At 44.0% G+C, this 15,606-nt stretch overlaps 1 protein-coding gene across 4 annotated transcripts in view; it reads right to left on the bottom strand.

Annotated features, from left to right (window-relative positions):
- TENM1 (teneurin transmembrane protein 1) overlaps positions 1-15,606 on the bottom strand; it is a 744,434-nt gene that overhangs the window by 218,538 nt on the left and 510,290 nt on the right. For all 4 annotated transcript variants that reach the window (XM_089781841.1, XM_089781839.1, XM_089781838.1 and 1 more), the window contains one exon: positions 4,662-4,814. In XM_089781841.1, coding sequence (XP_089637967.1) covers positions 4,662-4,719 — 58 coding nt within the window. In that variant the 5' untranslated portion in view covers positions 4,720-4,814. The remainder of the gene's footprint in view (positions 1-4,661; positions 4,815-15,606) is intronic.

Below are 15,606 nucleotides of genomic sequence, written 5' to 3' on the forward strand. Positions count from 1 at the left end.
TTCCTCTAACAAACAAATTCCTGAATTTTGAAAATGAATTCAAGTTTTCTGGTGTGAGCACAAATCAAGTGAGGAGAAAACACACACAAAGTCTCTTTGGCTAATGTATAATAAAAAAAAGCCTCTCCCTCCTTTCAAGGACTTTTGAGAGATCAGATTTTAATGTCTCTTTGGAAGCAGTTACCCTAGGCTAAGAAAAGCACTCAGGAACAGCTTGGTGATATTGACATGTGATAATTAAAAAGATTCAGTTACAAGGTTTTAGTACAATCACTGTAAGATCCAGGATAAAATATTGTTTTTTTAAGTTAATGAGATTGTTAGTCAGAGTTGATGGTCTTTAAAAAAAATTGTAACTTCCTTTCCTATCACCAAAGAAAAAATGCTTGTTTCTTGACTGGAGGTATACAATATAGTGGGTTTAAAAATATCTGAGGGTATGTCTACACTACCACCCTAGTTGGAACTAGGGTGGTTAATGTAGGCAACCGAAGTTGCAAATGAAGCCCGGGATTTAAATATCCCGGGCATCATTTGCATCTTGCCGGGCACCGCCATTTTTAAAGCCCCGGTAGTTCGGACTCCGTGCCCGCGGCAAACTGTCTCACAATATCACTAAGGGATGGGAAATCATGTGATCATAAATATCTGGCAGTTTTTATCTACTCCTGTGAAATCTCTATGGGTAGGTCTACACTATAGCACTAATTCGAACTAACTTAGTTCGAATTAGTTAATTCGAACTAAGCTAATTCGAACTAACGGATCCAGACTAAAAAACTAGTTCGAATTAGCGTTTTGCTAATTCGAACTAGCATGTCCATATTAAGTGGCCCCTGAACCGGGGCTAAGGATGGCCGGAAGCAGTGCCGGCAGGGCATCAGATGAGGACTTAGAGCGTGGAGCTGCTGCCTCAGGCTAGCCGAGGGCTGTGCTTAAAGGGACCCGACCCCCACCCCGGACAGACAGTTCTCAGGGGTGCCCCGCTTGCAAAGCAGTCCTGTCTTGGAGTGCCCTGAGTGCCCACACTGGGCACATCACAGCACTCGGCCATCAGACCGGCTGCACTTGCCGCAGGCTGCCATCTGGGGAGAGGGGACAATTGGGGGGGCTGCAGGAGAGCTTCCACCCCCAGAAGCCCGCAGAGCCAGTCCAGTCCTCCCCATCGGGGGCTCGTACCCCATTCCTCCTTCACCTCCTTCCACTTACCCTTCCCTAGCCCCCCTTCCTGATGTATAAAATAAAGAAAACATGTGGTCAAAAATAGAATCTCTCTTTTTTGAACAAAACTCGGGGAGACTGGGAAAAGGAGGTGGGAGAGGAGAAGAGAGAGGCTGGGAGAGGGGAGGGCAACTAAAATGATCAGGGGTTGGGAACAGGTCCCATATGAAGAGAGTCTAAAGAGACTGGGACTTTTCAGCTTAGAAAAGAGGAGACGGAGGGGGGACAGGATCGAGGTCTCTAAAAGCAGGAGTTGGGTGGAGAGGGTGCATACAGAAAAGTTCTTCATTAGTTCCCATAAAGAAGGACTAGAGGACACCAAAGAAAAGGAATGGGTAGCAGGCTTCAAACTAGTAAAAGAAAGTTGTTCTTCACAAAGCAAAGAGTCAACCTGTGGAACTCCTTGCTGCAGGAGGCTGTGAAGGCTAGAACTAGAACAGAGTTTAAAGAGAAGTGAGATAAAATGATGGAGGTTGGGTCCATGGAGTGCTATTAGCCAGGGGGTAGGAGTGGTGTCCCTGCCCAAGGTTTGTGGAAGGCTGGAGAGGGATGGCACGAGACAAATGGCTTGGTCACTGTCTTCCGTCCATCCCCTCCAGGGTCCCTAGGGCTGGCTGCTGTCGGCAGACAGGCTACTGGGCTAGATGGACCTTTGGTCTGACCCAGGACTGCCATTGTAAGCTCAGGGCTCAGGGTCGGGGGTCTCTCTGGACCCCCTTGATTCTCTTGCACACCTGCTCCTGGGTGGCCAGTCTTGCAGCTCTCCTGCCATAGACGGTCACTTTCCTGTGCCTAGTGAGAAGATTGTGGATGAGGTCCACGATGTCTGCACTAGCCCAGGCGGGCGCCCGCCTCTTGTGATCCCGGGCAAGCTCCCGGGAGCCGCCAGCCTGGTCCCGGGAAGAGGCGGAGGGCTGGAGGGCATCGGGTGGGTGGCTCGATCCGTGCCAGGTGCAGGGTCTGCTGGTTGGGTGCTGGCAGGCTTGCACCTGGCACGGGCACCGTAGCCAGCCCATGCCCCTTTAAGGGGGCCGGGGCCGGGAGGGGGGCAGACGAGTTTCCCTGGTGTTGGCCAGAGTGGCCACCAGGGAAACCTGGGGAGGGCTAGCCTCCCACTAGTTCGAATTAAGGGGCTACACACCCCTTAATTCGGACTAACTAGTTCGAACTAGGCTTAATCCTCGTAAAATGAGATTTTCCTAGTTCGAACTAAGCACTCTGCTAGTTCGAATTAAGTTCGAACTAGCGGAGCGCTAGTGTAGCGCCTATGAAAGTTAATTTGAACTAACGTCCGTTAGTTCGAATTAACTTTGTAGTGTAGACATACCCTATAGGATTGACATTGACAAAATATAACTCTTTTCTGCTGGAGGTGTGTGGGGTTTCGAAGGGCAAACTGTACTGCTCATACATCAAAATGAAGGGAGGGAAAGATGGCAGCATGGGCTACTTTACCACTCTTTTTGTAAGGAAAGTTGTGTGCCCTTGGTTAGTGCATGCTGCCACTCCCAGTATGATTGTGCCTCTTAATTTAGGACTTTGGTGCATGAAACAGCCTGAAAAGAAGTATGGGGGGGCTCATTCTACCAAACACGTTTGTATTTGTGCTGCTGAAGTGAAATGGGCTACCAACTTCCTCCCCTTCCTTAGAACAAGTACAAGCAGGATTTGGCCCTACATTGTGAATAAGGTGTCTGATGGCTAATAAAAAATATATGGGAAATGAAAGTTAGAAGTGGAAAATATTCAGATCAGAATGTGCACCCATGAGTGCACAAAAGTGGTAGGGCTGGCCTCAGAGAGCATTTTTCCATGTGCTCCTGCGTAGCAAATACTGTCTGTTGAAGCTCCAGGAGGTAAACGCCACCGAAACAAGAAGTAGGTGAAGAGGTGGCACACAAGTCTAAATCTCCTCAGCATTAAATCCCCTCCAGTGCTGTGGAGCTATTTGATGCATCACCCTGTGAGGCGGTACAAATGTTGCGCTATTCCAGACTTTGTAAGTCCTGTGGAATAGGGTGGTACCATGCTACACAAAGCAGTTATGACATACCACAGGGAGTCTCCGTGCATACATAAGTAATCACAAACATCTAACTGATTGGTAATGTTGTACTTTAACTTGTTTGTGCAGGGAATCCCATTTGGGAGTATAATGATAAGTGATTTAATACAGTCAAGTACAATGTGTATGGCCTTTTCTATATAGAATCAGACACAAATATAGTACTGCAACTCACCCTCAACCCATTCTTTAAAAAAACAAAAACCCAGAAGTAACAATACTGTCATCTCCTTATGTCTTACTACTATTGCTTATTTTTCTTCTATGATCTTTTTCCACTAGTGCCACATTGATTTGCAAGCCTCCAGGGATGAAATATCCTTTAGTAAGGATTGTTGCACAGTAACCTATCTTGTTTCATATTTAGGAGACAGCAGCACTTAATTCTATCTGTACAGAAGGCAGACTATAGAAGTGTGAATGGCAGTGTGCATGAAAGTGCTGATCCGTAACTCCGTCTCATGGACACTGCAAGTGTGAACTAAGAAGTTCCTCGCTCACTAATGTAGGACTCTTCGAACATGACTATGTTAATGAGAGAACTTTTCAGTTCAACCCTGCATACATGGGGGAAATACAGTGAAGAATTTTGGTGCACCCTGATAGTCACATCCCTGTAACCCAAACTATAGTGCAATGTAGACAAGCCCTTAGTTTGATTCTGCCCTCCTCCCTCAACTAACAGCTGGCCTTTGTCTTTATCTCAAATTCTTTTCTCCCAGTTTACTTGATTTCTCCTGCTTCCCTTTCCACTCTCTACTTTGTTCTTCTGCTGTGGCACTGTTATGAAAAGAAGATTTTATCTACCACCCACAATCAGAAGAGAAGGAGGAATTCTATCCTTTCACATGAACAGAGATGGGAGGGATAGCAAGTGGGAGTAGAAATATTATGATTTCCTTTCCCTTTTACTTCTCTCATACAGTGTTTCAGAGAAGAGAAAGATCTGGCAGCTGGGTCTTTTTCCAATTCATAGATTGACCATTTTCAATCTGCCTAAGATCAATTCTGATATTCAAGACATTTGCATAGCAGAAAGTCTCACAACCCTATAAAGTGGGAGGTGTTACCAATAGGGGAACTCCTCAGTTAATGGTACTGAAGGCCCCAAAGCTGGCTTTCATCTGCTGACACTGCTTTTGCAAAATAAGAGCCCATATTTTGTTCCAGGAGCATCATTTTCTGAATGACCTGGGGGTCATCCACTGATTTTAGTGGGATGGGGGAACTTCTTGAAAAATATTAGTGGCACAATATAACCCACTGATTAGTCTAAAATTAAACCAGAAGAGACTGAACCTTAATTTAAAAATAGCCAAACTGTGACAAATACGTAATCTGAATTGTATTCAAGTTTAGGCAGACTTACACCTACCTTTCTTTTCTGTTTTATCAGACACTTTCCCTCCGATTGGTGAGTAAGTGGTATCCATGGACTCCGTGCCCCTGTTTCCTTTGCTAACTCCGTTTTCATAGAGTTGCCCTTCAACAGGCTGCAGTTGCCATGTTAAGCCAAACAAATGTACTGCTGTAAAAAATGAAGACCAATTAATTTATTCCTAAATTATAGCACCTTTCATTAGACTAAGAGAAAATGTAGCCAGCCCATTTCTGCAAAAGTCAGGTACTATTTGTCTCTGCTTAGAATAAATCAGAATTCCAAGTTTCTAACTTTACTCTAAAATGAAATGTTTTATTAATTACCACATTTTCTTTTGGACATAAGCCAATTAGATAGATGATGAATTTCTTCAGCAATTAATGAAAATGCTTGTAATAAAAAAAGATAATGGTTGTGCGAATAAGGTATTTTATGACAGATCATAATGTTTTTACAGGTGTTATCTATTTCAATGGACCACAAACCCTGTCCTTTTGTAGGATTAATATAGTGCCACAAAGTAAAGCCATTCACCTTATGCTGCCCACTTCTGAGTGACATTCTTCCTGTTGTGTTCCCAGATCATTTTCAGCCAGCATCTGCCTAATCATTAACAAGAAATGAGCGTGTACATGCACACCTCCCACACAAAAAGGCCAGGCACAATTAGATCTGGAGCTCAAGGGAGAGTAGGGACTTCTCCCTTCCTAATTCCCAGTAGGCTCATCCTAAAGTGAGTGTGAAAAGGTGGAGGCACACAGCCATAAAAGAATGGGACCAACCTACAGGAGAAACAAACTATACTCCACAGGAGGGTAGTTAAAAGGCAAGCTCTCTCTGTGTCACAGTGAGTTCCAGTGTTCCCCGTGAGATTTCTATAACTGACATTGTTGAGGTCTCTGAAGTGATGGATGTGATAAGTGATAAAGAAAATGTACTTAATATTCTTCTGTATCTATTGGAAAGATGCACAAATTAGATTTCACCTAGACCTAACTGCAACTAATGTCTTATGTGAACAGAACTCCAGGACTCATCAAGAAGATGAAATGTGGAAAAGGTCCATAAACTTTGTTGAAATTAACAATAATTATGTGGACATACAATGGCCTCGGCCAGCAAGGCCACAAGAAAGTTGTACAACTAATAAAGTGCAAGGTACAATGGCTTAAACAAACTTCACAAGTCTTGTAAAACCTGTTTTTAAGACTCACCAGCCATATATCCATAGCCAACATGATGCCCCAAATTCTCATTTCATTTACCTGATAGGGCAAGAAAATTTAACCGATTTATGGATTAGATTCTGATCTCGGTGTATAATTGCAATAATTTCAAGTTAAACATCTCTAGTCAGGCCCAGGGGACCTGACTGGTGCTGAACCAGAGAATTAGCCAGACCATGTGAGGTCAATATTGTCTAGCAGCATTACCAACACTTCCATTGCTGGGCTCTTAGAAGACATTTAAGCGTTAATGAAAGCTAAATAGCAGCACAAAGTACTGAGAGCCATGACTGCTGGCTGTAAATAAACTTTATAGAACTGTGGGAAACTTGGCCACACCCATGACAAGTGGGCATTGGGCAAACTAAAATCAACTAGGACCACGGATACTGCTGTACCAGAGAGTACTGGACTAAAGAGGTTCATTTACATTAATGTAAATTCAGAATAAGTTCATTGGCCTCACTCTGGATTTAGGCTTGTGTAACAGAAATCAGCCTATATGATCAATATATATACAAATAAATATAAACTGAGGTACTATAGCAGATATACACTCTTAAATTGAATTTCCATGTTATTTGCTGCTATTTGATATATGTCACAAAGCAGGAACTGAATGCACAATGTATGTTTTTCCTTGTTCAATTTCTTTTTAGATAGACAACATTATGCATTTTGTCAGCCATTCTTGCCAATTAACCTAGTTTGCTTCTTGTTTTGTCTTTCCTTCAGGCGAGGGAAGTACTGTAGTTTTTGTAGCGCATGCCAAAGCTTGGCAAGCTAGCTGAACAGTTTGTATGTTTCACAGTCTGTTTCCTTCCTGAAAAATACCAACTGCATTATAGAGATGATGGCTTTTGCCAGCCTTGGACTCCCGACGTGTAGCCTGTGGGAGATTGCATGCGATACCACTAAGCAGGTTTCACATTGAACATAAGGCTGGATGTTGGAACAGCAAAGTGCAGCACTGAGAAAATAAGTTCTTGAATTAAATTAAATTACTCCTATCATTACAGAAATTGGTTATCTTGTAATCTTAAAATAAACCCAATTTTCATTACATTAATCATCTAGTTGGCATGTGTTAACTACAGTTCTTGGACAAATTGCCTTCAAATACAGGTATTACTCTGGTAATAACGAGATTACATACAGCACTGGTAGCTATTCATTCTTGGATAAGAATATTCAGGAGATCACAAAGGGAAGTAACAAATATGTATTTATCATTCAGTGCCTTAGCTCATCTCATATTCAACAATATTTTTCTTTTCTCACAATTAAAATATAATTTCTACAAAATGCCTTTCTGCTTGCCCTAGAATAGTGGTACAGTATGCATGATAAAAACTACATTTTATTTTAAATATACATACATTTTACCAAATAGAATTCAAGAAAGTTTGCTCTTTTAATTTTCTTTCAAACATCTCTGTAAGCTCATGAAGTTCCCTGCAGAAGGTGAGTACTTGATGTTATTAAAACACTGCAAAGGATGCATGCTCTAAATTTTGTAAACTGTGTTTGGTCCTATAGGACTGCTGGGCTGAGGAGATGGTGCAGCGCTATGCACTCTGCTTTATCTCTTTCATACCACTTATAAGCAGCCAGTAAGTTGTGACAATATGGATCTCTGGTATCTCCACCACAGGGAATCCTTGATGGCCCCTTTAGGATAACTTTCTGGCTGTTTTGCACTATCTCAAAACATCCTGTGCCAAGGCTCTGGCCCTTTGTTTACAAAGCAAATAATTGGAATTATCTATTTTGCTCAACTTTTAATCAAAAGGAAATTGACATTTCTAGATAAGTAACTTGTGTCTTGTAAATTCGCAGCATACTCAGGCAAAGACTGAGAAATACACAAAATGGGCTTTTTCAGATTTCATCTTGTAAACCAGATTATCCCGCACCTTTTCCTTATAAAGCCAATGATCTAAATTTATTTGTATCTACCTTCTGTGTAAGTACAGCTTGTCAACTTGTGGGCTGCAAGTGTAGTGTTATATGAAATGTGTGGTTTGGCTCAAATACAAATACATACACAAAATGTCTTTTGTTTTGCTTTCCTTGCTATTTCTATTTATTTTAGAAAATCTTATTTTGGCTTCTTCTATTAGCTCTAGGAATGACAGTAGCTTTGACAGAATGGACAAGATCGACACTCTCCAGCTACCTGAATAGTATTTATTTTCTGCAGTTGCATGCTGGTCCTGTTTATAATGTTGGATTTCATCCAGGCTCTACAGTCATGATGTTCATTGGTGTTTGTGATGATGTGGAAATTTTTTACAATATTTTTATGAATCCTCAGTTTCCTGTTATACTTTCCATTGCTATCCAGTGGCGGACAGGGCATATTAACTTCCCTTCAGGGTGTTACTTCCCTGATTAGGTGGAATGAACAGAGTTATGGAACTGGCAGAGACTGACCCAGTCAAAAAGGGATCCAGGGAGACAATACAAGTTCCAATGACTCAGGTATTGACACTCAACAGTAGGAAGCTCCAGTTGGGGCAAGGCGGTGTGTGAACTCAGCATGCCCCGGCCTAGAAACATGATCTTGGTAACTAATTGACCATTCATTTCCAGTTGGAAATAGGTCAATGGAGGGATGATAGGAGTTGCTATAGGGAACTTTCTGGGTGTCTGGCTGGTGAGTCTTGCCCACATGCTCAGGGTTTAGCTGACCGCCATATTTGGGGTCAGGAAGGAATTTTCCTCCAGGGTAGATTGGCAGAGGCCCTGGAGGTTTTTCGCCTTCCTCTGTAGCATTGGGCACAGATCACAGCTGAAGGACTCTCTGCATGTTGGGGCCTTCAAAGTATTGGAAGGCTTCAATATCTGAGACATAGGTGAGAGGATTATTCTAAGAGGGGTGGGTGAGATTCTGTGGCCTGCACTGTGCAGGGGGTCAGACTAGATGATCATAATGGTCCCTTCTGACCTTAAAGTCTATGAGTCTATGAGTCTATGAGACCGAGTGTCCAGCAGGAAATAAAGTGTGGGCTTTGGAAGATGCTGAGGACTCTCTCACCTGGGAACTAACTAAGGAAGGAAGTCAGAGACTGAAAATGAAGCTCACTACAGCTTGGCTGGTAAACTGTGGTTTGACCATTATTTCTCTATGCTAACCTAAGGACTTCCAGTGCTCTGTTCTGCTTGACTAATACATTCTATTTTGTTTTGGGAAATGATGTTGCATTAGCAAATACTGGCTGGTGTGCATTAGTCCCTGAAGTATATTCTGTACCAGCCATGTATTTAAATTGGAGTTATTGAGCAGATCTCACAGAGTGGCAATCCCACTCCGTCTAGGAGACAGTAAGGCTGCAGGGTCTGCCCAGAAGGAGCAATAAGAGCCTTGGGGGGACATGGCACAGTAAAGTGGCTCCTCCAAGAGATTGTTAAAAATAGATACCGACTTTCTCATAACTGTTGTTCTTTGAGATGTGTTGCTCATGTCCATTTCAATTGGGTGATTAGTAAGCTCTGGTTTTGGAGGTGGGGTCGGAGCTCAGAGAGGCAGCAATCTTCTGAGATGCCAGGAGTATATATGTCGCCAATGTCTCAAAAGCCAACCTGGAATAGGACTACAGGTTCTGGCCCCAGTGAAATGCCCAAGGAGTACAAAATGGCCATTAGGCAGGAAGCTGTCACTGACTCAGCCATAGTCCTGGTGAGAGATGGTATACTCTCCTACAGGACCTCAAACTCCTGCTCCTTCTGGATCTGCAATAGTAGGACTGTGACCCAACTCCAAGGACTCTGTATAAGACAACCCTGGAGGAATGGAACATGCTGGTGCTGGATAGCAATATCTAGGGCTAGCGGACTGTTGCAGCTCCCCCGCCAGCACGCTTATGAATGGTACCTGTGACTGGTGCTGAGGAAATGGTGATTGGCTTATCCCTGGATAGCACTGGGGGATGGAGGGGTCTCATCGATGCTTCTGAGGCCGACATGGGCATCCTATCCAGGCCTGAAGGGAAAGGCAGTGCCTTCAGGGCAATGAGGTCTTTAGCCACATTGAGTAATTCCAGCATTAATGGCAGGAGAGTGCTGGGGGGTCTGGACTCAACTAGTAGGTTGACAGGACCCTCGATGTGGAGGGCTGAGTTCACGTGGCCCAATGTTGGTCTCACGGCAATGGATTCCTTTGGTGATGTTCGTTGTATGTATGATCATCCCCATGGGTCTTTACTTTTTGTGAGGCAACAGAGAGTGAGAGGTGCTGCTCACTGCCCTATGCTGAATCCTTACGAAGGGAGCTCTGCCAGTGCCCAGAGTAGGTTCAACTGAGCTGGAGTTTGAGTGGGGATGTAAAGCAGCCCCTATCAACAACATCTTGTGGTGCTGCTCTCTCTTTCGGGGTCTTGGCTGAGAACTTCAGATTCTGCAATGATCAGAGAAGTGGCCTTCACCCAGAAACTTTAGGAAATAAGTATGGGGATCATTTCTTGGCATATGCTTGCCACCCATTGTGCAAGGTTTAAACCCAGAGGACTGGGACATGCCCTGGTACTGGGGGGAGGGGAGAGTGGAAGGTCTACACAAAGTTCAACAACTGGAAGAGCTGCACTTGTGAAGCAAGAGCCATGAGTGTTGCGGCTGAGCATCACAGACATTAAGGGTTTGTCTAGACTACAGAGTTTTGTCGACAAAAGTGGACTTTTGTCGACAAAACTATATCTGCGTCTACACTACCGCTGAGTTCTGTCGACATAACGTCGACAGAACTCAGCAGTTTTGTCGACGCTGGTAAACCTCATTTTACGAGGCATAACGCCTTTTGTCGACAGAGTTCTGTTGACAGAAGGTGTTATTGCATCTAGGGGTATGTCTAGACTACAGGCTTTTGTCGACAAAGCAGCTTGCTTTGTCGACAGAACTGAATGTAGTCTAGACGCTCTTTGTCGACAGAAGCTTTGTCGACAGTATCTGTCGACAAAACTTCTGTCGACAAAACCCTGTATCCTAGAAGTACCCTAGGAAGGAATGCGGGGGGAGGGGCGAAGAGAGGAGGAGGTGCAACTCAGCAGACCCCTATATCTAGCACAGTGACGGCACAACCCAAGCTAAGGGCACCTGAACCAATCTGATGGATATGACTAGGGGAAAAACCTTCTGGCTGCCATGCACATAGTGTGCACACACCTAATTGGAATTGATATAAGAACTTGAAGAAGAACTGGGGTATAGATTCTGTGGATTCATGACTGTATTCAGAAGAATTAAAATTACAAGCCCGATCTTCAGTTTTAATAGGGCTCTTTACAGTACTTTGGCAGTATGAACTAGGCGAAATGAGTATAAATGTAATTCATACATTGCTGAAGTGATGAAAAGTAGCTTCAGTGTAAATGAGAATCAGGCAGAAAGCTGTACAATTTGGAGGGGAACAGCTTATTCTCCATTAAAATCATTAACTCGTCTAAATAATATGCTAATAACATTGTGCTATGACCAAGTTATGAGATCCTGTTACTTTAGGGCTCACTATTGCCTTATAACTGCTATATTCTTCATTTGGATATGATTTATCAAGGTGAAGAAAAGGACAATAGTTTCTGGTCTGATAGCTTCTGGTCAGTAGTTTCAGTTTTCTGAAATGAAGATTTGTGCCACATGGCTCTTATGTCCCTCTTGACTCTTACACATTTTCGTTTCTATAGAGACACATTTGTATACCTCAGAAATAAAAACCTTGGGATAATTAAAAAAGATAGAGCATTTCTTATATTCAGTCATGTATAAGTACTAACCTAGTATTACATTTAGAAGTGAAAACTCTGATAGGGTTAGGGACAGACAAATAAACTATCTCGGCAAAGCAGCATACTGCAGTATAATTGACTGTCTGCCTTTCAGTAGAGGTAAGGACTTGTAAATATATTGGAAATGTTCAAAACTTCTAAGACAAGTCTTTGCTAGTATCTATCAGTCAGACCTGGAGTCATACAGAAAAGAACGCTAAGACATCCTAACGCTAAAAGGGTTAACTGTGCAACCCTTACTCATTAGATAAGCACCTCTGGACCCAAGCAATCCCACTGAAATATTCATTATTGTGATTCAAGGTTGCACAGCTGTTTTCCCCCCAGGGGTGTAGCAAGGTGGGAGGGATAGGAGAGGGCAGTTGCTCCCGGACACCAAGCTGAGGGGGTGCCAATTTAGTCTCCCTCTGCTCCCTGTCAGCCTTAGGCTCACCTGCTCCTCCTTCACCCACCGCTGCTGGCTGGAGCATCCTCCCTGTCTCTCTGTCCCCTGCCCCACCCTCCTCCATCTCTGCTGGCAGGTTAGTGCCTGTGGGGGGTGGGGGAAGACATGGTACAAGCTCCTCCCCTCCTCCCAGGGTTGGGCTCAGCTGTGCACCCTCGCTACGCCTCTGCTTCCTCTTCCCCTCCAAAAAATGCCTGAAGAGTTTAAAAACACATATTCTAACCGTGCTATTCTAAAATATAACATCAATCTGCCTAGTTAGTCTTCCCAGTATAATTTCCAGTTCTCTGAGTTAATTATTTATATTTTCTGCTCCATCCTTGCATGACACTTTCTGAATAGTGTAGAAAGCTACTCTATTGATGTTATTGATCAACATGTTATTAAGGCATATTTTTCATCAAAACGTGGCCCAACCTCACAACCTGCTAAGATCCAAACTTGCACTACTGCCCTTACAGTGTGCAAGAAGGGAGTGAAATAAAGGACACAATGGAAAATAGCAGATTGTTTGAAGGCGTGCAACATTTTCTATAATATTAATTTTACTACTCAACAACCATCTTTGATGTCTGCTATTTCTTGTAATATATAATGGGATAACTTTAAATTAATTTTTTCTAGGAGAGTTGTAAATGTGTTTGAAATGATGTATCTTACATTGAGGGACAATGGATCTGATTTTCAGAGGTGCTGAGCATATGTATCGCTAATTGAAGTCACTGGAATTGTTGTAGTTCAGTACCTTTGAAAACTAAGCCTAGTGATTTCACACATTCAGATATGCTGAGAAAAGGTCCAGGCATTACCAAAGCAAAGTGCTATGGACCAACTGTTGTTCTTTGGTCAAATCTAATGACACCTAATTAAACAGTCAAATCATCAATTAAGAAGGAACTATTGAACTATATTTTGAGAAAACAACGATTCAATGGAAAATTACAGCTACCAATACCATATGTTCTTATACTAATAAAAATTAACATCTGATTTGAATTTCCTCTGTAACTGCTGATTGTTGCTTGGCTTTTTAGTTTTATAAGACTCATCTAAGCAACAGATGCTGCATCATAAAACCAGAGTATTTAGAGACAACGCATTAGAATTGTAATGTATTTTAATATATTCTGTATCAATACAGAGCCAGGTATAAAGGCAACAAAACACACTCTCTTAAGATATTAAACTAAGGATGTTAATAGGTGAGTAATTGGGTAAATGTGTAGACAATACAATTTGGGAAGGCACTCAAAAGGAGCTACCCCTGCTGCAGCTCTGCAGTTTAAATGTAGTAAGAGCCAACCATGCAGAGACCCCCCCCCCATGGACTAGGGCTGCTGCCGGAGCAGCCTTCCCTGGCTCCCCTCACTGGCCTCAGCGAGGGGGGGCAGCAAGCAGCACCATGGAGACGGTGCTGGGGGCATGTGTGGAACAGGCTTTTAAGTTGGCTCCTTCCAGCACTGGATCCTGCTTCCCACCCCCTTGCTGCCTCTGATATAGAGGCAGCAAGGCAGGGTGGAGTAGAGGGGAATACGAGTTATCTTGACTACCCAATAAGCCTAGACCTATCAGGCCGTAATCGACTACCATTTTACATGATTTCCATGTGCTACATAACAGCACTTACCATTCACCCGTAGTGCCTTATCTCAGGGCAGAGGAAGTGGGGTAGCCCAGGAGAGACAACTGCCAGGTGTGCAACAAATGGGCAGCCCAGAGGATTGGGCCCAGCAGCATCCTGCCAGAGCCCAAGTGGTGCTCAGCCCCACCCTACCCCTAATCGTGGGGCCAGTGGCCCCATCTGGGACAGTCTCTCTGGCAATAAAACCCTGGCAGCAGGCAGAGAGCTGGGTGTTTGTTGGCTCCTACTGAGCATGCTCATTACTCAGTAACAACTGCTAAAGGTGGTGATCTTGCAGGGTATTAAAAGGGGCAGGGGAGGCAAACTGGAGGTAAGTGGGCAGGGTACGAGCTTAAGATAGAAAATGACCATGTGTGGGGTGGGTGTTAAACAGCTGGGGGCAGAGGCAGGAGAGAAGTCAAAGAGCAAACCTAGGGGGTGGGGAGATAGGAGTCAGGGTTTAGCTCAAAAGGGCAAGGCACTGCCGGATGGAGGCAGATGACAAAGCCTCAGCACAAGGAAGGGCAGAGGACCCAGCTACCCTGATGAGATGAGCCACTTGCTCTGTTTACAAAAGTAGCATGGAGGTGCAGAGGGGTTTCCATGCTTAAGAGGAAGTGTTTGGACAAGACAAGCCCTGGGCTGCTTGTGATTTACAGTTAGGGGAAGCAACAATGGAAACAAAGAAAGTATAGTAAAATATGCCTTTTTAGCATAGGCTCGCTGGCTGCGGAGTGCTTAGCTCCTCCCAAATCCGAGTCTGACCCCACCTTCTCCTGCTTCTGCTCTGCCCCTTCCCAAATCTCTGCCCTTGCCCCATCTCTTACTAATCTACTCCCCAAGCATGTCCCATCTCCACTCCACCTCCATCCATCCATCCATCCATCCATCCATCCATCCATCCATCCCAGATCTTCTGAATACCATGAAACAGATGCTTGTGGTGGGCAGGAGGCACTGGGAGGAAGGGGGAAGAGTAGATCAGTGGGGCTGCCACCAGGAAGAGGCACTGTGGGGGAGCAGGGCAGAAGTGGGAGCTTGGCTACAGGCAGGGGCTGAGCAGTCCCTGAACACCCCCGGAGCTGGTGCCTATGCTTTTTAGTCAACATGATGAAACAGTAGAATACCCTTAGTGCCTCCTGTTAGCTGTGTTTTCCTGTTGTTGTGATTTACTCTTGTTTGTTACTGCCCCAGCCTGAACTAATCATTGTTACAGAGATCAGAATATGGAGCCTCCCTCTGATCCACTGTTATAATGCTCCATTAACTCCAGCAAGGTGTTACACATAAGTGACTTGATACCATTTAGGCAGATAGCCAAGGATGCTGAACACACTTTGGCTTTTCTCGTAAAAGATCTGTGATATTGGGCTAGGGACTGATATTGGGACAAGACAGATACAAATAAAGGCCATTTACTGCACAGGTGAAGAGACCAATAGAGAATCAGCACTGAGTACAGGTCTGGCTTTGGGCTGCGTGTGAGATAGGCACTGGCAAAGGAGCATGGCCACTTTGACCTGTGCTTATAGCATTCTGGACTCTTACCTAGCCAGTCTGTTCCTGATACATTTCCCAATGGGATGAGGCCACCCCTCTCTACAAGACCTTGGTGATATGTCCATTTAGCCACCATAACCATGGCACTGGCACTGTCTCAACCTGAAGCACAACACAATCTGATTTCAGAGTCACGATGACTATATACTTTTTTTTGTCTCCACAGAAGAGCTTTGCCTAGCCAGAAGTCAAACATCACAGAACCACAGAGTTAGAAGAGACCACAAAGAACATCTAGTAAAAGCCCCAGCCAAGATATAGGATGCATCATGCCTCTTATCAGGATGCATCATGCCTCTTATGGAAT

Source organism: Pelodiscus sinensis, chromosome 13 (assembly GCF_052426305.1).
Source record: "Pelodiscus sinensis isolate ZL-2025 chromosome 13, ASM5242630v1, whole genome shotgun sequence".
In the NCBI taxonomy this organism is placed as follows: Eukaryota; Metazoa; Chordata; order Testudines; family Trionychidae; genus Pelodiscus; species Pelodiscus sinensis.